Source organism: Chiloscyllium plagiosum, chromosome 18 (genome assembly GCF_004010195.1).
Source record: "Chiloscyllium plagiosum isolate BGI_BamShark_2017 chromosome 18, ASM401019v2, whole genome shotgun sequence".
NCBI classification, from domain to species: domain Eukaryota; kingdom Metazoa; phylum Chordata; class Chondrichthyes; order Orectolobiformes; family Hemiscylliidae; genus Chiloscyllium; species Chiloscyllium plagiosum.
Genome location: NC_057727.1, coordinates 21,839,671 through 21,860,686, shown reverse-complemented (window position 1 = coordinate 21,860,686; position 21,016 = coordinate 21,839,671). Strand labels below are relative to the sequence as shown.

General features: G+C 41.5%; 1 protein-coding gene across 1 annotated transcript in view; it reads left to right on the top strand.

Moving 5' to 3' along the window:
* LOC122558946 (protein shisa-5-like) overlaps window positions 1-21,016 on the top strand; it is a 55,483-nt gene that overhangs the window by 25,755 nt on the left and 8,712 nt on the right. Inside the window, exons 2-3 of the mRNA XM_043707919.1 lie at window positions 1,269-1,335; window positions 11,938-12,053. Coding sequence (XP_043563854.1) covers window positions 1,269-1,335; window positions 11,938-12,053 — 183 coding nt within the window. The remainder of the gene's footprint in view (window positions 1-1,268; window positions 1,336-11,937; window positions 12,054-21,016) is intronic.

Below are 21,016 nucleotides of genomic sequence, written 5' to 3'. Positions count from 1 at the left end.
AGCACTGTGAGGCAGCAGTGCTAACCACTGAGCCACCATCCACTCTCTAAGAAGTGGAAAGTTCTCGTGCTGCTGCATCCTGGACTTCATTGTCTTCATCTTGAGCTTCAATTTCCCCCGCAGCAACATGTTGTATTAGATCAGTCTCCATTTCTTCAAATCCAACTTGCTTTGCAAAAGTGACACAATGTTCTTTGATTGCCAGAAGCTCCCCTGACAGTTCAAAGTCTTTAAAATCATGGAGAAAATCTGGGAGAAGCTTGTGCCAAACTGCATGCAAGCAGTCCTTATTGACATCACCCCAGACCTCCACAATGATGTCAATAGCATTCATAATGTTAAAACTCTTCCAAAATTAAGGAACACAGTCTTCATTAACACCCTCAGTAACTACAATCAGCTTCCTGAATGTGTGTCTTAAATAATAAGCTTTATAAGCTGCTATTGCATCCTGGTCCATGGGTTGAATGAGAGAGGTTGTGTTTGAAGGTGGAAATAGCACTTTGATGTTTTCAGAAAGCTCAGCAATGGAGGATGGCTTGGTGCATTTGTCCTGAATGAGGGGAATCTTGAAATCCAAACATCCTCAAAAACATCAACAATAAGGTCAGAAGAAATTTGCCTGTCATCCAAACTGAATTGCTTCACCTGAAGTAAACACCTAGAGTAGATTTAAAGTATCTGTTTTGATTATTACGGGATGGAATCGCATAATAGCCAATGGGAATTCGTGTTTTAAAAAAGTTGCTCCACAATTCACCAATTGTGTTACAGCCAAATCGTGTTGACGAAATGCATGTTATGGAAGAACGATCTGTATGTCCTTCCTGCCTGTTGAGCTGAGAAGGGAAAAGCACAGGATGTCTAATCCCAACAGCTTCAGGCAGTTAGGTGACCAGGATGATTCATACCTTGATTTTCACTGAGAGGGTAAAGTTAAAATTATTCTAACCAACCAATGATAAAAAGTGACTTGACAGTTCAAGTTTATCGTAAGCTTCAGCCATCTTTCAAATGGGAGGGATAGCTTGGAGGGATATTTTCATATGCTTGATTATAAAGGCAATCCTTTTGGCAGTACTTCTCCATGATTATACCTACATAATAGATTTTGTCTATAAAGCTTTGCTAAATGTATCTTAAATGAGTAAATTGAACATTTTATTTCTTCTGCCAATCCAAGAGATGATAGCATTGTATATTTGGTTGTTATTTGAGCATGTTTGTTGAGATCAAAATGGTTCTATAACATTACTTGCCATTTTTAGTTGCAGCTATCGACATAGAATGCAGTTTGGGTTTTACTGGAGTGTCCTGTAGAGAGAACAACACCACGTAAGTGATCAATAACTATTGCTCACAGAAAAGATTTTAATCATCTCTTGTTATTTGGATATTCCTTATGTTTTATGATGTTGAAGAAATTAAAATAGAGAATGAGATTTTAAAAAACAGATATGGGGTTATTAATTTCTGAATTCAAATTGTTAATTAAATTTGGGTTTATCAGCAAATCAAAATAATTGAAGCAATTAAAATAGAACATTAAACTCATCAATTAACAAACAATAATAATCAATAAACATGCAGCCTTCATAAATGAGGAGTAGATCTAGAGAAATGTTTCCATTAGAAATATTGAAATGACAGGGAAAACATACATGTACAGAACTGAGAGAAGTGAATTGAATAGAGTTGGCATTATCTAAATTAGCAAAATAGATATGGATTGCAAAATTAATTCAGTAAAGACTTAGGTCTCATGAACTTATAGTGATCTTACAAAGAATTAGTGGAAATGGCAACATACAAGTTCATTCAAGAATGTAAGCAATGGCAGGGGAAAAAAAGAAGGTAAATTGAGGACAGGTGCCAAAATGAATTACTTAATTTGCTGAACTTCATGAATGCAAAATAACATCATGTTGAGTCAGGAGAAAAATGAATTTTGACAAAGAATTTTATGCGGTTGGAGCAAACACGATAACAATATCAACTTATATTTGGATTACATTATTAAAATATTCTCATTCTCCAACATGAACTACAGGAACATGACAGAACAAAGTCTGATACTGAGTCACATCGGAGAGACTAGGTCAGATAACAAAAAATCTCAGGCAAACAGGCAAGTTCCATCAGGTGTCTTAAAGAAGGAAAATGGAGTTGGAAAATCACAGAGTGTAGAATATGAGAGGGCAGCGAGATGTGAATTTGTACTGTCATGCCTTACATGTTAACAAGGGCATGGATGACAATTCTGGCAGCATACCAGCTGAGGGAGAGACGGAGTTGGATAATTTAACAGGTAAGGCAGATAAATTGAGGGCTGGGATATGAATAGAAATATGGGATATCATAACAATTACACAGGCATGGCTCAGGGTTGGACAGGACTGGCAGCTAAATGTTCCAGGGTATAAATGCTATAGGAAAGGTAGAAAGGGGAGCAATAGACAATAGGTGCAGGAGTAGGCCATTCTGCCCTTTGAGCCAGCACCACCATTCATTATGATCATGGCTGATCATCCTCAATCAGTATCCTGGTCCTGCCTTATCCCCATAACCCTTGATTCCACTATCCTTAAGAGCTTTATCCAACTCTTTCTTGAAAGTATCCAAAGACTTGGCCTCCACAGCCTTCTGGGGCAGAGCATTCCACACACCCACCACTCTCTGGGTGAAGAAACTTTTCCTCAACTCTGATTTAAATGGCCTACCCCTTATTTTTAAACTGTGTCCTCTGGTTCAGGACTCACCCATCAGCGGAAACATGCTTCCTGCCTTCAGATTGTCCACTCCTTTAATAATCTTATATGTCTCAATCAGATCCCCTCTCAGCCTTCTAAACTCAAGTGTATACAAGCCCAGTCGCTCCAATCTTTCGACGTAAGACAGTCCTGCAATTCCGGGAATTGACCTCGTGAACCTACGCTGCACTCCCTCAATAGCCAGAGAGCAAGAGAGGAGGGGGAGTGGCATTTTTGTTTAAGGGTAACATTACTGCTGTACTTAGGGAGGATATTCCTGAGAATGTGTCCAGGAACGTTATTTGGGTGGAACTGAGAAATATGAAAGGGATGATCACCTTGTTGGCATTGTACTACAGATGCCCCAATAGTCAGCGGGAAAATCAGAAATAAATTTGTAAGGTGATCTCATTTATCTGTAAGAATAATAGGGTGGTAATGGAAGGGGATTTTAACTTTCCAAACATTGACTGGGCCTGCCATAGTGTTAAGGGATTAAATGGAGAGGAATTTGTTAAGTATGTACAAGAAAAGTTTCTGATTCAATATGTGGATGTACCGACTAAAGAAGGAGCAAAACTTGATCTACTCTTGGGAAATAAGGCAGGGCAGGTGACTGAGGTGTCAGTGGGGGAATACTTTGGGACCAATGATCATAATTCTATTAGATTTAAAATAGTGATGGAAAAGGATAGACTGAATCTAAAAGTTGAAGTTCTAAATTGGAGGAAGGCCAATTTTGACGGTATTAGGCAAGAACTTTCAAAATTTGATTGGGGGCAGATGTTCGCAGGTAAAGGGACGGCTGGAAAATGGGAAGCCTTCAAAAATGAGTCAGTATGGTCCTATTAGTGTGAAAGGCAAGGCTGGTAAGTGTAGGGAATGCTGGATGCTAGAAAAATTGAGATTTTGGTCAAGAAACAGAAGGAAGCAAATGGCAGGTATTGATAGCAGATGTCGAATGAATCCTTAGAAGAGGAGAAAGAAATCAGGAGGGCAAAAAGGGGACATGAAATAGCTTTGACAAATAGGGTTGAGGAGAATCCAAAGGGATTCTACAAATACATTAAAGACAAAAAGGTAACTAGGGAGAGAATAGAGCCCCTTATGATCAGCAAGGTGGCCTATGTGTGGAGCTGCAGGAGATGGGAGAGATACTAATGTTTATTTTGCATCAGTGTTTACTGCGGAGAAGGAAAGGAAGATATAGATTGTAGGGAAATAGATGGCAACATCTTGAAAAATGTCCATATTACAGGGGAGGAAGTGTTGGATGTCTTGAAACACATAAAGGTGGATAAATTTCTGGGACCTGATCAGGTGTACCCTAGAACTCTGTGAGAAGTGAGGGAGGAGATTGCTAGGCCCCTTGCTGCGATATTTGTATCATCGATAGTCACAGGTGAGGTCCGGAAGATTGGATGTTGGCTAGCGTGGTGCCCCCAATTAAGAAAGGTGGTAAGGAGAAGCCAGGAAACTATAGACAGGTAAGCCTGACATTGGTAGTGGGCAAGTTGTTGGAGGGAATCCTGAGAGACTGGATGTGCATGTATTTGCAAGTTCAAGGACTGATTAGGGCTAGTCAACATGACATTGTGCTTGGTATATCATGTCTCATGAACTTGATTGAATTTTTTGAAGAAATAACAAAGAGGAATGATTGAGGGCTGAGTGATGGATGTAGCCTATATGGACTTCAGCAAGGCACTGGACAAGGTTCCTTATGGTAGACTGGTTAGCAAAGTTAGATCACACAGAATACAGGGAGAACTAGCTATTTGGATACAAAACTGGCTCAAAGGCAGAAGACAGAGGTTGCCAGTGGAGTGCCACAAGGATCGGTGCTGGGTCCACTACTTTTTGTCATTTATATAAATGATTTGGATGTAAACATAGTTAGTAAGTTTGCAGATGACATCAAAATTGGAGGTGTAGTGGACAGCGAAGAAGGTTGTCTCAGAGTACAACGGAATCTTGATCAGATGGGCCAATGGGCTGAAGAGTGGCAGATGGAGTTTAATTTAGATAAATGTGAGGTGCTGCATTTTGGAAAGGCAAATTAGGGCAGGACTTATACACTTAATAGTAAGGTCCTGGGAAGAGTTGCTGAACAATGAGAAGTTGGAGTGCAGGTTCATAGTTCCTTGAAGGTGGAGTTTCAAGTAGATCGGATAGTGAAGAAGGCATTTGGTATGCATTTGGTATGCTTGGTGTGCATTGATTAGGCCACTTTTGCAATATTGCGTGCAATTGTGGCCTCCCTCCTACAGGAAAAATGTTGTGAAACTTAAAAGGGTTCAGAAAAGATTTACAAGGATGTTCCAGGGTTGGAGGATTTGAGCTATAGGGAGAGGCTGAACAGGCTGGGGCTGTTTTCCCTGGAACATCGGAGGCTGAGGAGTGACCTTATAGAGGTTTATAAAATCATGAGGGGCATGGATAGGATAAATTTTCCCTGTGGTGCGGGAGTCCAGAACTAGAAGGCATACATTTAAGGTGAGAGGGGAAAGATATAAAAGGGACTGAAGGGGCAAAGTTTTCACACAGAGGGTGGTGCATGTATGAAATGAGCTGCCAGAGGGGGTTACAATTACAACATTTAAAAAGCATCAAGATAGGTATATGATTCGGAAGGGTTTAGAGGGATACGGGCAAATGCTGGCAAATGGGACTAGATCTATAGGATATCTGGTCTGCATGGATGAGTTGGACCAAAGAGTCTGTTTCTGTGCTGTATATCCCTATGAATCTATGTTATGGGAAAACATGGTCTGAGTGATGGAATGGATATATGGCTGAAAGTTTATCTTGAGACCCAAGATGACACCAAGGTTGCAAACAGTTTGGTTCAGCCTCAGTCATATCATCACGAAGAGGATGGAGTCAGCATGTACCAGAAAATGAAAACAATGCCTTCCGTTCTTCCCAATAATTAGTTGCAGGAAATCTCTGCTTATGTTTTATGGATAGAGGACAGGCAGTCTGATAGTTTCACAAAGGTAGTGGAGTTGACTCCACTACAAGAGAAAAAGCAGAGATGGGTTATGTGAAAATTGAGGTTGTGTTTTTGAATCCAGTTGTCAAAGGGTAATATGTGAACAAGAAATAAAAGAAGCCCATAGATTCTTTGGCAGAATAGAGGGAAAAATTTAGGAAGGGGAAGATAAATCATTCAAGTGATTATTTTAAATGGTTATTGGATAAACATATGGATGAAAATAGAATAGTGCAGGATAGATGGGCTTCAGATTGGTTCCACAGGTCAGCGTACCACCCAGAGCCGAAGGGCCTATACTGCGCTGTAATGTTCTCTATTCTAATGTTCTGTATTTGGCTCCGAACAGATGTGATTGTACCTAGATGAATGGAGTTGCACCCAGCTTGATATTATCAGGGAGGACAACCTTTATGGCATGGTGGTAGTGTCCCTACCTCTGAACCAAGAGGCCCAGGGTCAAGACCCACCTGCCCTAGAAGTGTGGAATAAAATTGTGGAACAGACTGAATAGAAAATGTCAAATGTAAGGAAGCATTGGAGGATGGTGTGGGCAGTTGTATCAAAAATTGCGGATGATGTATCTCTGTCACAAACGCACAGCATTTCAATTGGAATTTGACAAGAATGTTCTTGGTAATGTGGCAGGGCAGAAGCCTGAATGGAGGGATTTAAGTATGGTCTTCATGTAAAGATGTACACAAGTTTGGGAGGTGATTACACATTCCAGGACTTCAGAAAGGAAATTTGAGATGGAGTGTAAACCTGCAAAAGCATATGAGTCAGTGGTTGCTTTGATGTGGTAAAACTGCAGAGTTGGAGGTTGGGCCAGTACAGAGAATAGAGAACTATGAATAACCTCAGCTAATGGAAGATTCAAGTGGGCACGTTAAGTTGGATTAGGAAGTGGGCTTTAAGGAAAGGTTGAGCTCAGAAAAGCTTCAGGGGAGAAAAACTAGACAAAGAAGCAAAACCAGGAGTAGGTCAAGGTGAAGCCTTAAAGAAGGTTGGGATTATTGGGCTAAAGATAGGGAGGGAAGCGGCAGAGACTACTAAGCAGATCATCAGAAATAAAATGGGGTGAGAAATTTCCAGTGGTGAGGTTTTCCAAAATTCTTTTTGGAAATCTGTGAAGTCTGAATTTTTAGACATGAAATAACTAATCATTTGAGAAGTTGACAACAAAGAAAGTCTAAGGAAGGGCACAGAAATGATGACCTAACATCTGAAAGAGCAAGTTATCTTCATGATATCGATGGAACCACTATCAAACTGGTGTTCCACAGCTCCTGTGCTGCATATGACTGGGAACTTCGATTGATGTTTGCCTTGCTGTATTTTTCCAACGTTTTATCAAAACATGCTGGAGCACAAACGTCAAGGCTAAAGCTTTGAAACCATCATCAGCCACAGATGATCCATCCAGCTCCCTCCTGAGGCTTGCAGGATCACAGCTGCCCATCTTCAGCCAATTCTATACACTCTATGTGATAATAAGAACACTCACACCCCTATCAGTCTATTCCTGAATATCAGTGAAGCAATTGACACTGAATGTGTGGAGGGTGTTTTTTTTTCCATTTGTGTGCCTTTATACGAACATGCCTGCAACTGTGAAAATGGAATGAAATCAGCACTGACAACACATGTAAGTGGGCTGATGGTAGCAAGTGATATTTGCACAACACAACTGCAGACCACAATAATCTCCAACAAGAGTGAGCCCAACCAGCTGCCTTTGCTCTTCAATAGCATTAGCATCAATGAACTCCCCCACCATCAACATCGCAGGGGTTATCTTCGGTCAGGTACTGAACTGGACCAGCTATATAAATATTGTGTCTACAAAAGCAGGACAGGGACTAGGAATTCTGCAGTGAATAACTCATCTCCTGATTCCCTTAAGCCTATCCATCTGAGTGATCCCCACTTGCCTGATGAATGCCCATCAAACAACTCCAAAGAAAGTTGGCACCGTCCAGGACAAAGTAGCCTGCTTGATTGGCACTCCATATACCACCTCAAACACTCACTCTCTCTCCAACTGACACAGTGGCAGCAGCAATCCCATCCAGTGGGGATGGGACAAAAGTGTTGGGCCACATGCTTCTCCTGGCCCAGTTCCTCAGATCTCCACAAGGCCCACCCTTGTCCCAATCTCAATTCTCTTGCCCATCCCTGATCCCAGCACTGTGGGCTGCCTTAATGACCTGAGCCTTGTCCAAACACAACCATTTACAAAATGGATTATAGTAACCTGCCAAATAGGAGTACAATATCTTCCTAATCTATTCTACCACTAGGGCAGGAAAGGAAAAATATGGGAACACCACAGGCTACAAATTCTCTCCAAGCTAGACAGCAATGTCCCTTGGAACTATATTGCCTTTCCTTCGTAGTCATTGGGTCAAAACCCATGAACATCCTTCCGAACTGCATTGTAGGAATACCTACTTCCCAGAGACTACAAGAATGCTATTAAGTAAAAATATTAGAAACTTCCCTGTAATCAGTGTGCAGCTGGAGCACTCAATAAGGACAGCTAATTGAATGAAGGATTTAAAACAATAGTTAGTGGAATGTGATTGCTTCTGGAAAGGTCCACATAAATGCCCTAAGAAAATAGTGTCTTCTTGTACAGCACATATGCGCACATAGTCCACCTTGTGTAGCCCCATCCCAAACACTGTTGGGGAGGGATTTCCAAGATTTTGATCCAGTGACAGCGAAGGAATGTTAGAATGAGATATGATTTGGAGAGGATGTTGCATTAACTACCCTTATCCTTTAATGAGGTAAAGTCAATGGATGGAATGTGTTGTTAATGGAGACATTCCAAGTGACTGCAGTGTATCTTGTATATGGTACACACTGCTACTATTGTGCATCAGTGATGGTAGGGGTGAATGTTAAGGTGATGCATTGAATGCCAATCAAATGGGTTGCTTTGGCCTTGATGGTGTTGAATTTCTTGTCTGTGTATTGGAGCATAACTGACTCCTGTGTCTGAGTGAGTGAAAAAAAAGGTAACTGTATTGACAACTTAGACAAGACACAGGGTAACAAACTGTCTTATGAGAGGTTAAAAGTTCAAAGGGATTCTTTGAAATAGTTCCAAAACTACCACTAAACCATGTTTCACAAGGACTTAAATTCCTGACTCAGAACTGACTTTAAAGTTAGTTTAGGTCATTCACTAGATTATTTACGAAGCCAAAAGTTGTTCCAAATGGACTAGAGAGGAAACATCTGCTTTTCGTTCATCAACTCCATGTGAAGTCATATTATTGCTGATGATAGCACTGTTTGTTGAGAAGGCATACCTATCCATTGTCATTAGCCTGGAGTTCAGTAGTTTGATTGAAATGAGGGAAAATGCATTGGAACTGGATCCAATCCACATTTCAGCCATTCTCCAATAGAAATCATCGAGGAGAAAGTGAGGTCTGCAGATGCTGGAGATCAAAGTTGAAACTTTATTGCTGGAACAGCACAGCAGGTCAGGCAGCATCCAGGGAACAGGAGATTCGACGTTTCGGGCACAGGCCCTTCTTCAGGATTGAGCAGAGAGTGTTCAGCAGGAGAAGATAAAAGGTAGGGAGGAGGGACTTGGAGGAGGGGCATTGGAAATGTGATAGGTGGAAAGTCTCCGCCTCCATCCTACTCCGACCTATCACCCTCACCTTGACCTCTTTCCACCTATCACATTTCCAACGCCCCTCCTCCAAGTCCCTCCTCCCTACCTTTTATCTTCTCCTGCTGAACACTCTCTGCTCATTCCTGAAGAAGGGCCTGTGCCCGAAACGTCGAATCTCCTGTTCCCTGGATGCTGCCTGACCTGCTGTGCTGTTCCAGCAATAAAGTTTCAACTTTGATATCCAAATGAATCCAACAAGAACTGGACCAAGCATATGTGGTACTCATAATCTTCTTCATCCTAAGTATACGCATGATTTTACTACAACTGCTAAGTATTTCATCAGTAATATTTTCAGCAACATAACACAAAACATCGCAGATAAGAAAAACTGCAGCATATTAACATGCCAAATTTCCCCTAAAGTAAATGCATTAAAATTCCATCAAATTTGACAATATTGTTATGTATTTGGCTTTAAGGGGTTAACACGTAGGGGGTTCCATACAACAGCCAAGCAGGGTGAGATCAATAGTTGTGATGTTGAGAAGATATGCTCTTCTTCATTAGGGTAAATAAAACCACAGAAAGTAGACAAAATCAAACACAAAATATTGCTGAGGAAAGGAGTGAACAAAGACAGAAATGGGAACTATTTAAATGTAAATCTATGATTCGCTCCAGTAATAATATCTAACAATATTCAATATCTAGGATCATACCAAAAGAGTACTTTGAAGTATTAAAGGGATTTTCTGCTATCTAGTGATCTCTGAGGCATGAAGTTTCCCTTTCTTGATATGTGCAAGATCAAGACAAACACTAGGCATACAGTAACAGTGATATCACCGCAGGGAGTTGGCAGCCAATTACACTGAAGTATTCTCAAACAGCAAATCAGAAAGTAAAATGCAGTAAAATCTTCTACTCAATTAAAATTTCCACAGAGTAAATACAAATCATCAGTGATACACATGGGATTAAAGTAGCTGAAATATCATAACTTTTTTTTAAATTTGAAAAAAACATTATTGCCATAATAATGGCAAAAAAGCATCCCAGTGATATAACATTAGATTTCTATGAGTAACTATTGAGTTATTAAAATTAAATTGCATTTATATAGTAACTGTTATGGCCACAGAAAGATCCAAAATGCTTTACAGCCAATAAAGTACTTTGGAAGTACAGTCAGTGTTGACACATAGCAGGCAATTTACATGTAGCAAGCTCCCACAAAAAGAAATGCTGTACTAATTATTGAAAAAATATTGACTATGACACCTGGAACAACTTTCTCATCAGTGGTGAGGTTCTGGAACCCACGAGTTCAAAGGGTAATACAGGCAAAAACCATAATCACATTAAAACATGCGGTGGAACAGTCAATGGGTTTAGGAATCAAAATTTGGAGAGTGGGATTAGTGTGACGAGGTATTCATCGACTGGTATGGACATAATGTGCCAGACGACTACCTTCTGTGCATGAAATCTTACTGTGTTTTCTATGTATCTATAACTCTTATTAAAAATAGTGCCATTGGCTCTTCTATGTCTACAGGTTTGTAGTAGATGTCCGTGTTGATTCGGTCGCCTGAGATAGAAACAGAAAGGTCTAGGAAGGGGAGGGAGGAGTCCGAGACTGTCCAGGTGAATTTGAGGTCGGGGTGGAAGGTGTTAGTGTAGTGGATGAACTGTTCAACCTCCTCGTGGGCCCCAGCTATGCCTGCCTCTTCGTAGGGTATGTGGAACAATCCATCTTCCGCAACTACACTGGCCCCACCCCCCATCTTTTCCTCCGCTACATTGATGACTGTATCGGCGCCGCCTCGTGCTCCCACGAGGAGGTTGAACAGTTCATCCACTACATTGCTGCAAATCAAACTTTTTTTCTTCCAGACCTTTGGCTCAGTGGTTAGCACTGCTGCTTCACCCTTGGGTGACGGTCTGTATAGAGTTTGCACATTCTGCCTGTGTCTGCATGGTCCCTTTGGCTGCTCCTGTTTCCTCCCATCATCCAAAGCTGTGCATGTTAGGTAGATTGGCAGTGGGAAATGCAGGGTTACAGGGATAGTGTAGGGGATTGAGATGCTCTTTGGAGGGTGAGTGTAAACTCAATGGGCTGAATGGTCTGCGTCTACCCTGTGGGGATTCTATGTTCTGGATGTGTACTTCAGTATAACTTTCAGGGAGGCATCTACTGCATGCTGCACAATTCGGTCCTGGTCATAAGAACTCTTCAACAGCAGCTCACCTAGAAATGCATTAATTGAAAATTTATATTTCAACAAGAGCTCCCTCCAAATCTGTGCCAATCCTCTGTTGGTTCATTAACCCAAACACAAGATATGGCATACGGAGATATGGCATTGAGGGTAAGTTGGAGGTTTGGATTAGGAATTGGCTGGATGGCATAAAGCTTTCCTTAACAAATAGCTTCATTTGCATGTAGATCAAATGGTCTTAAAAACGTTTGTACGGTGATGCCACACTGTCTCCACGTATTTTTCATCAGCTCTATTTCACATTTTCATACTTGTTTTCTTTTTCATCAGTCAAAAGATATTAATTGGAGTTGGAGTGGCGCTCTCAATCCTTGTGGTTGTTGGTGTTATGACATGCTGCTGCTGTGGTTGCTGTGCCTGTTGCAGATCAGAACCACCACGTTCAAGTAAGTAACAGTTGGATTTAAAAGGTAATTTCTGTAAATAAAGTGCACAAAGTTCAATGGGAGTTTTTTGCATTTGCCCACAGAGGCAGAGGGTAGACATGACTTTAGGAACAAAATCTTGACTAAAACCAGTACTTAACCAGAGGATGCCTTATTTCAATATTTAAGTCACCATCTTGAGCGTATTGTAAGCACTGTCACCTTTACAGTGAACCATTGGGCAGCATATGAGTCATATATGCTCTACTTTACTATGTTACTAGACACTGAAATACTTAATTTTAAAGACATTCTAGTCAGGGGAACAGGAAACATTTTGTGAACAGTGCACACAAATTGTTCCCTGTTCCTCTGACGAGAAGGTACCTTCCCTCCTCCAAGACCCTTACCCTTTTAAGTTGAGACATTTGACTCAGCTCCTTGCCACCTGCCAGCAGCTCCCACCCAAAAAAATTGCCATTCCCTCCATCCCAACTGACTAAAGAACAGCCTTTGAGTTGTGCTTTACTGCTCAAAGCTATGAAATTGGTTGTGTCTTGGCCAATTTCATTAGTTGAGGACTAGACCGCCACCATTCAATGGAATTGGTGACTCTCAAATTTCCCAAATTGACTTAGTTCCTGACTTCATTACAGCCTTGGTCAAATCCGAGACAAGTGAGCTGAACCTTCCAAGGTGAGTTGTGACTGCCCATGACATCAAGATAACATCTAACTGAATATATGTCAAAGAACCCATGCAAAGTTGGTGTCACTGGAAATCAGTAGGAAAGCTGTCACTGGTTGGAAAAATACCTGACACAAAGAAAGAATTAGTGGTTGTTTGAGTTCAATCATCTCAATAGTAGCAGTGTGTACCATATACAAGATGCACTGCAGTCACTTGGAATGTCTCCATTAACAACACATTCCATCCATTGACTTTACCTCATTAAAGGATAAGGGTAGTTAATGCAACATCCTCTCCAAATCATATCTCATCGCTGGAGGAGTTCCTTAAGGTAGTGGCTTTGGCCCAACCATTTTCACTTGCTTCATCAATGAATTCTCCTCCATCATTAGGTCAGAGGTGGGGGGAATATTCACTGATGATTGCACAATGGCAGCTCATCACCACCTTCTTAAGGTCAATTGTAATGACCAATAAGTGCTACCCTAGGCTGCGATATCCACATCCTATGAATGAATGAAAGAAAGAAATACACTAAAGACATCCAACAAAAGCTGCTCAATTAAAAGCCATGCACCTTCTGTTCAAGCAGTTGTAAAAGTTCAGCTATTTCTGTCATTCCTGCATCGTTGCAAAAACTGCACTTCAAAATGATTCATGCAACACGCTAATGTTCCCTTCTAAGAATCACATCCAGTTCCCTGTCCTAATGTGCCAATTGGATTCTCTACATGTTTAGTCTCGATCCTTTTCACAATTCACATAAGCGTCATCCCTGACTGCTTATTTCCTGTCAGGTTTATCCTAAACTTCTCAACTGTTACCAAATACTTCAGGGCAAACAGCAACGTATACACCCTATTTGTTCTTGCCACTACATGATGTGTTACTAATGAGAACAGTATTTTTAGTCAACCAGTTCAGACATGTTATAGCATATCTCCAGTACAGGCGGTACTTGAACCTTCAGGCCCAGAGGCCAGAACACTGTCACCATGCCACCAGAGTCCAAATGAGCACATCATTTACTTTAGGTATGCTATGACACATTCTGGGGCAGGTGGGACTTGAACCCAGATCTTTTGGCCCACAGGTAGGGACACTACCACTGCACCACAAGACCCTCAAATGAACACTTTGTACTGGTGGAACAAGTTCACATGTAGCAGTGACTGTTTTCAACTGCTCCTGAAAAGGAGCCAACCAGATAGGAATGTTCAGTTTAAAGAACAGGAGGCAATGACCTAACAGGAGAGCAAACAAAGCTCTCAGATCATTGGCACTGTGGCTGACTGCTAAAGTATAACAAAATAAAAGTAATTTAAACATCGCATCAGTTTGCTGTGATAAATATACTATCTGGGCTGCAGTCTGATTGATTCTAATGAGTTACAACAGCATTTCAAATGCATGAGGAATGTTCCTGTTATGTGTGAATGTCATGTCATCTTAAATTCCATCACTGCCAGTAAAACTAAGACAAAATTGGAGCAGAAGGAGTCAATTCAGCCCATTGAGTCCTTTCACCATTCCATGAGAACACTTCCACTTTCCCACCTTTATCCCATTTCCCTTGATTCCCCTACCAATTAAAGGTCCTTCTCAGCCTTGAATAAATTTAAGAGCCCACAGATCACTATCTTCTGTAAGAACAAATTCTTTCTCATCTCTGTCCAAAGTGAGCTACTCCTTATTCTGAGATTATGACTCTGGTCCAGACTGTCTCACAAGGGGAAATAACCTATCTATAATCATTCTGGTTAGTCCCCGGCCACCCTACATAACCTCTCCTCCCATGCCAGTCCATCTAAATGTTATATTAAGCACAGTTTCTGAGTCAAGTTCTTGTATTCATTCATGGGATGAGAGCGTCTCTGGCTAGGCCAGCATTTATTGCCCATCTCTAATTGCCCAGAGGGCAGTTAAGAGCCAACCACATTGCTGTGGGTCTGGGAGGCACATATCAGCCAGACCAGTTAATGTTGAGCTCTATTGAGCCGTACCAAACTGATTCCATCATATGGTTAGAGAAATTATTGGTCGTATGAGATCCCAACTTGCCTGGCTCCTGACAGTTGTAGGTTCTGGATTAGTGGTGTTGGAAGAGCACAGCAGTTCAGGCAGATGCTGCCTGAACTGCTGTGCTCTTCCAGCACCACTAATCCAGAATCTGGTTTCCAGCATCTGCAGTCATTGTTTTTACCTCCTGACAGTTGTAATTATGTCTAGTTAGTTAATGTTAGTTATGGTGCAGTAAACTATACTTTACTACAAGACACGTACCTCTTTTTGTTAAGATCCTCTAGTGGTCTATCCTCTGCCACTGATAAGTAGGCAGGTCCTTAGATTCAACACAGTAAGAAAGATTAGACTGTTTAACCATGTGTTAGTTTGGGATTTTAAGAGTAGGAAGGAAAGTTAACCTGGGTCATGCGGCGCAGTGGTGGTATCCCTAACTCTGGACTAGAGTCCATGTTCAAGTCCCACATGCCATAGCAGTATGTCACTACTTGTTGATTAAAAGATATTTACAAAAGATGACTCCCCCAAAATGACATTTGATTTTGTAAATTTCCTTTGACATTTTTGACTTTGCTTACAATGCCCTTCAGGGGTTGCCAGTTTAATGTTTTGGTTTAGTAGAAAGGAAGAGGACTAGTGTCAGTTAACTATCTCAGGCATTGAGCCACCAGTGGTTGGTAACCAGATATGCTGGCAGCAGCAGTGTGTGAAATTACACCAGAAACATAGAAACTAGGTGCAAGAGTAGGCCACTTGGCCCTTCGAGCCTGTTCCACCATTCAATATGACTATGGCTGATCAATCAATCTCAGTATCCCATTTCCGCTTTCTCTCCATACTGTTGATCCCTTTAGCTGCAAAGGCCACATCCAACTCCCTCTTGAATATATCTGATGAACTTGCCCCAACAGCTTCCTGTGGGAGAGAACTCCACAGGTTCACAATTCTCTTGAGTGAAGAAATTCTTCCTCATCCTAGTCCTTATTCCTAGACTGCGACCTTTAGATCTGGACTTAACCCACCTCGGAAACATTTTTCCTGCATCTAGCCTCTCCAGTCCCACCAGTATTTTATGTTTCTATGAGATCCCTACTCATTCTTCTCAATTCCAGCGAATACAAGCCCAGTTGATCCAGTCTTTCCTCAGATGTCAGTCTTTCCTCATATGCCAGTCCTGCCACCCCTGGAATCAGCCTAGTGAACCTTCGCTGGGCTCCTTCAGAAGATACAGGTCCAGTTAAATAAGTGGTTAGCCCATGGCACATCAGATACATAAATACTTGAATCAACATTGGAAGTGTCACTTGATCTGAACAAGCTCACAACAGTCTGGAGAGGAAGTATATATGTAGAATTTTATTATTAACCAGGAATAACATCAAGCTGAGCTGAGTAATATTCAAATTGCTCCCTGTTAGAAAGTCTGTTGTTGAATAAGAAGATTATATAGTCATTTAATCTGAGCACAAGACAGTTTGCACCTCTGAATACCTGCTTCATATATATTATGTTCACACCTTTGGATAGCAAATGGTAGCCTCCAGTTCAATGATCAAGTTGTAATATTTACGGTATCTGGATAATGCAGAAAAGAAAAAAAAATGTTTTTACATTGTATAATGTCTCTCAGATTCATCCTAAAAAGCTTCACAATAAACACTTTGAAATGCAATCATTGCCATCAGATAGCTGTTCTCTTCTGAAGCTGTATATTTTGTCTTGACTGATTCAACAGTTATAATGCATGTATGAATGACAATGAATTCAGCTAAAATTGAATCATCTGTCAATGGTAGATTCAGCATTGATTCATTTAGTGTTTTTCATGGTACTGTCATTGTCGGAGAAATTACCCAATTGAATAGAGACTACACAAGCGTGGATCGGGTGAAATTGACAAACTGTTTATTACAAGCCATATGGCTGGAAGAGAAATTGACTAGGCTGACACAGAACTGACAGTCTGTACAGATAGACCAAGGGTTCTCCTCCTTAAGCAGTATAGTAATGTGGTGTGAATTACTGAACAATCAACGGTAAAACACAATCAATGGGAGGACAATCAACCATCCGTTAGCAGCAATCAGTCTGTGATTGAGTCAGGAGATTCTGATCCTCTGTGAGAGTAGGTGCTAATGTCTCTCATCTAGGCATCAATGGGTTTTTATTGAGGTTAGTCCGCAAGTGAGATACCTCGGTGCCTTTCAGTCTGAGCACCCTTTGTGGAGTTCCAGTATGTGTGAGGAGCGAGGCTGCCCTTAGGGCTTTGGGAGCAGTTGTGCCTACTGAGGGCTAGGAAGTCTATTGCCAGGCTGTCTCGGGATGTGTATTCCCCAGTCTGGAAGTGGCTTGAGTCATCTCCTGTTTGCTGCCTTGTGTCTTAGTTTGTCTGTTTGGTCAAGGCTGAGGCACTCTGGGTAGTTTCTGTTGTGGCTTAGGCAGACATGGTTCCTTATGCTCTTTGTGGCCATGCTGTGGGTGGACAGGGTAGCAGATTTTCTCTCACGGTAATAATCAACAATGTGTTTGAAAATCAACGACAGTCCAAAGAAATACATCAGAGGAAGTTTTGTCTTGCTACAGTCGCATTGAGCCATTGATAGTTTGTTTTATATAGAAGTGTCTATGCTCTGCCACATCTTACTGGAGGAGAAAGTGAGGTCTGCAGATGCTGGAGATCAGAGATGGAAATGTGTTGCTGGAAAAGCGCAGCAGGTCAGGCAGCATCTAGGGAACAGGAGAATCGACGTTTCGGTCATTCCTGAAGAAGGGCTAATGCCCGAAACGTCGATTCTCCTGTTCCCTAGATGCTGCCTGACCTGCTGCGCTTTTCCAGCAACACATTTCCATCACATCTTACTAGAGCCAGCCTATTGAGAAAGAAGAGTTTTCTACATATTTCAACTGCATTTGATGTCTCCCATAATTGATTTCACCTCAGTGCTATTGAACTGAAATATTGATTGCAATGTTTTTGTAGTTGGCAGCGATAGACTATGTTACTCCTCTGGGTATTATATCCTCCAAACCACAATCTTACCAAGAGCTGCCCCATGTGCATCACACATGGGTAAGCGTCACGAAACGTTCCTGGCTATAGTCCCTCAAGTTTCCCTACACAGTGGCTCAGTGGTTAGCACTGCTGCCTCACAGCAGCAGGGTCCCAGGTTCAATTCCAGCCTTGGGCGACTTTCTGTGTGGAGTTTGCACATTCTCCCCGTGTCTGCGTGGGTTTCCTCCGGGTGCTCTGGCTTCCTCCCACAGTCCAAAGATGTGCAGGCCAGGTGAATTGGCCATGCTAAATTGCCCATAATGTGAGGTGCATTAGTCAAGAGAGAAGTGGGTCTGTGTGGGTTACTCTTCGGAGGGTTGGTGTGGACTGGTTGGGCCAAAGGGCCTGTTTCCACACTGTAGGGAATCTAATCTAATCTAATCTAAATCAGAAGTGGACTAGCCCCATGCACAGATATAGCTGGACTAATTCCCTGAGTTGGCTTTGCTTGATAGTATTTTTGTTCTTTGATAACATTTCCTCAGTTCACCTACACTATCTGTGCTTGCTTATACCAACAGTGCGTGAATATCAACATTTGAGTAGATAATTTTACAGTCTGCTTTGGTGCTGTTCAAATTATAAAGTATCTATGCAACTATGTGTGCAACTATCTTTCCAATCCTCCCACTTTCTCCAAACAAAAGGAGTAGCCATGGGCACCCGCATGGGCCCCAGCTATGCCTGCCTCTTCTTCAACTTTGATCTCCAGCATCTGCAGACTCACTTTCTCCTCAACTATGTGTGGTAGCCTGTCAGATGAAAAACAGGTTACACATTGTACCCTGAAAGCCTCAGCTAGTGTAGAAATTGATCACTATTCTATCTTGAAGGCCTCTGGCTTGCAAGTCCCACCCAATACATGTAACTGCATCTCTTGGTGCACATCCAACATAACAGACCATTTCCAAGAATGTTAAAGATGTGTCTGGCATTGTGTTTGGGCTGCCCATATTTGAGACACACAAACTGGTTGACAGCTAAGCTGTCCCTCTAGTCCTGCACAAAATGGCTGACAAGTGGTGAAATAGAATTAAAAGCCTGCTCCAACATTTAAGTGTGACACAATGGTACCTTTGAGAATAGGTTATTCAGAGGCAAAAGGGACCCTTACCCAAACAGCTGCAAGAAGATTAGTTAGAGACAGTTTGATAAGGAACATCCAAGGACAGGCAGTTTGAAGATTTGAAGGGGAAAGTAAACTCCTGCAGTAGCAAACACAGATGAACTAATGGGATTATAGCTTGTAAAATTCTGGAGGATCAAACAAGTAAACAAGTTTGTTAAACTATGACAGCAAATGACTCCAGCTTCATTAATGAAAGGATGTTGTCCCATTAGGTGAAAAGAGCTAGTCAGGATAAGGACAATAAATCTCAGTCCAGAAGACAGCAAACGGCCAGCCTAATGTATCATGCAACTGTGAAAACAGCAGATAATAACATTCTTCAATGATAAGTTGTTTCTTTCAAATTATTCACAATATTAAGAAGTAGGTTCTAGTTTAAAATTCTTCAGATAATCACAGAGATTTCAACATAATTATAAATACACATATAACAAAATACAAAGATCACGAAAAGCATTAGAGGAAAATAATTCAAATATTGATATGAAAGTTTATTAGTCTTGGGAAACTTGCCTTTATCACTACAGGAATGTCTAGTATACCCTGTAAGAAACAAAAATTCCTGAAGAAGGGCTTATGCCCGAAACGTCGATTCTCCTGTTCCTTGGATGCTGCCTGACCTGCTGCGCTTTTCCAGCAACACATTTTCAGCTCTGTAAGAAACAAATTGATCACAACCCAACAGTAGGGATAGATATAAAAACTTTACACATAACTAACTTTATAACAGAAATTAATATTATGAATCTTACAGCAGTTAGTAAGAATCAATTGTCCTTTCATAATATAATTAGGACAATGGGAAAATATAAGAAGTGTAACATAATTTGACAGAGATAGCAAATGAGTACAGAGGAACCTCGATTATCCGAACGAGATGGGCAGGCACTATTTCATTCGCATAGGAAGCAGGGTTCACCATCCCAGGGGTTCAAGGGTCTCTGAAAGGGAATATGGCTAAGTGTCTTGTTAAATGGTAAACCTGAAACATCAAGAGAAGTCATTCGCCTGTTAAAAGGAAAAAAGGTTCTTTATAGTCTTAAGTGGGAAAGGGTTGATATCACAGGAGGGTTATGACCAGGTTTTCTTTTCATCCTTTACTACTAAAAGTAGGGGAGTGGGGGCACTTATCCAGAAAAATCTTCCATTCACATTATTAGAGAAGGTGAAAGATGAGCAAGAGTGGTTTGTGGTACTTAAAGCCCTGATGCATGAGGAGGAGTATGGTATTTTAAATGGCATATGGTATTTACTGTCTTCCGGCACATCCCCTCAAATTTTTGGTTCGTGCTTTTTTAAGTTGAGTGCCTTTGGAACATGGCACGTTATTATTGGGGGAATTTCAATTGCCTTTTTGATCTGTCAGTGGACAGGATGCCTACTGGGACCCCAGCTATCTCTTCACAGGCCAAGCAGGTGAATGTTTGGAGATGGAATCCTGGTCTCCTTCCTATCAGAAAAGTATTGTGAAACTTGAAAGGGTTCAGAAAAGAGTTACAAGGATGTTGCCATGGTTGGAGGATTTGAGCTATAGGGAGAGGTTGAATAGGCTAGGGCTGTTTTCCCTGGAGAATCGGAGGCTGCGGGGTGACCTTTATAGAGGTTTATAAAATCATGAGGGGCATGGATAGGATAGACAGACAAAGTCTTTTCCCTGGGATGGGAGAGTCCATAACTAGAGGGCATAGGTTTGGGGCGAGAGGGGAACGATATTAGCAAGGTTTGAGAAGATTTGTAGCTCAGGTTGAGGTTCTGGATGTGGGTTTGCTCGCTGAGCTGGAGGGTTCATTTTCCGACATTTCGTCACCATGCTAGGTAGCATCATTCGAAAGCTCACTGAGGATGTTGCCTGGTGTAGTGGTGGGGCATCTGGGAAGAAACCTTCTGGCTTGGCAAGCAAACCTACATCCGGGGGAAAGATATAAAAGGGACCTAAGGGGCAACGTTTTCTCGCAGAGGGTGGCACGTGTATGGAATGAGCTACCAGAGGAAGTGGTGGAGGCTGGTACAATTGCAACATTTAAAAGGCACCTGGATTGGTATATGAATAGGAAGAGTTTGGAGGGATATGGGCCAGGTGCTGGCAGGTGG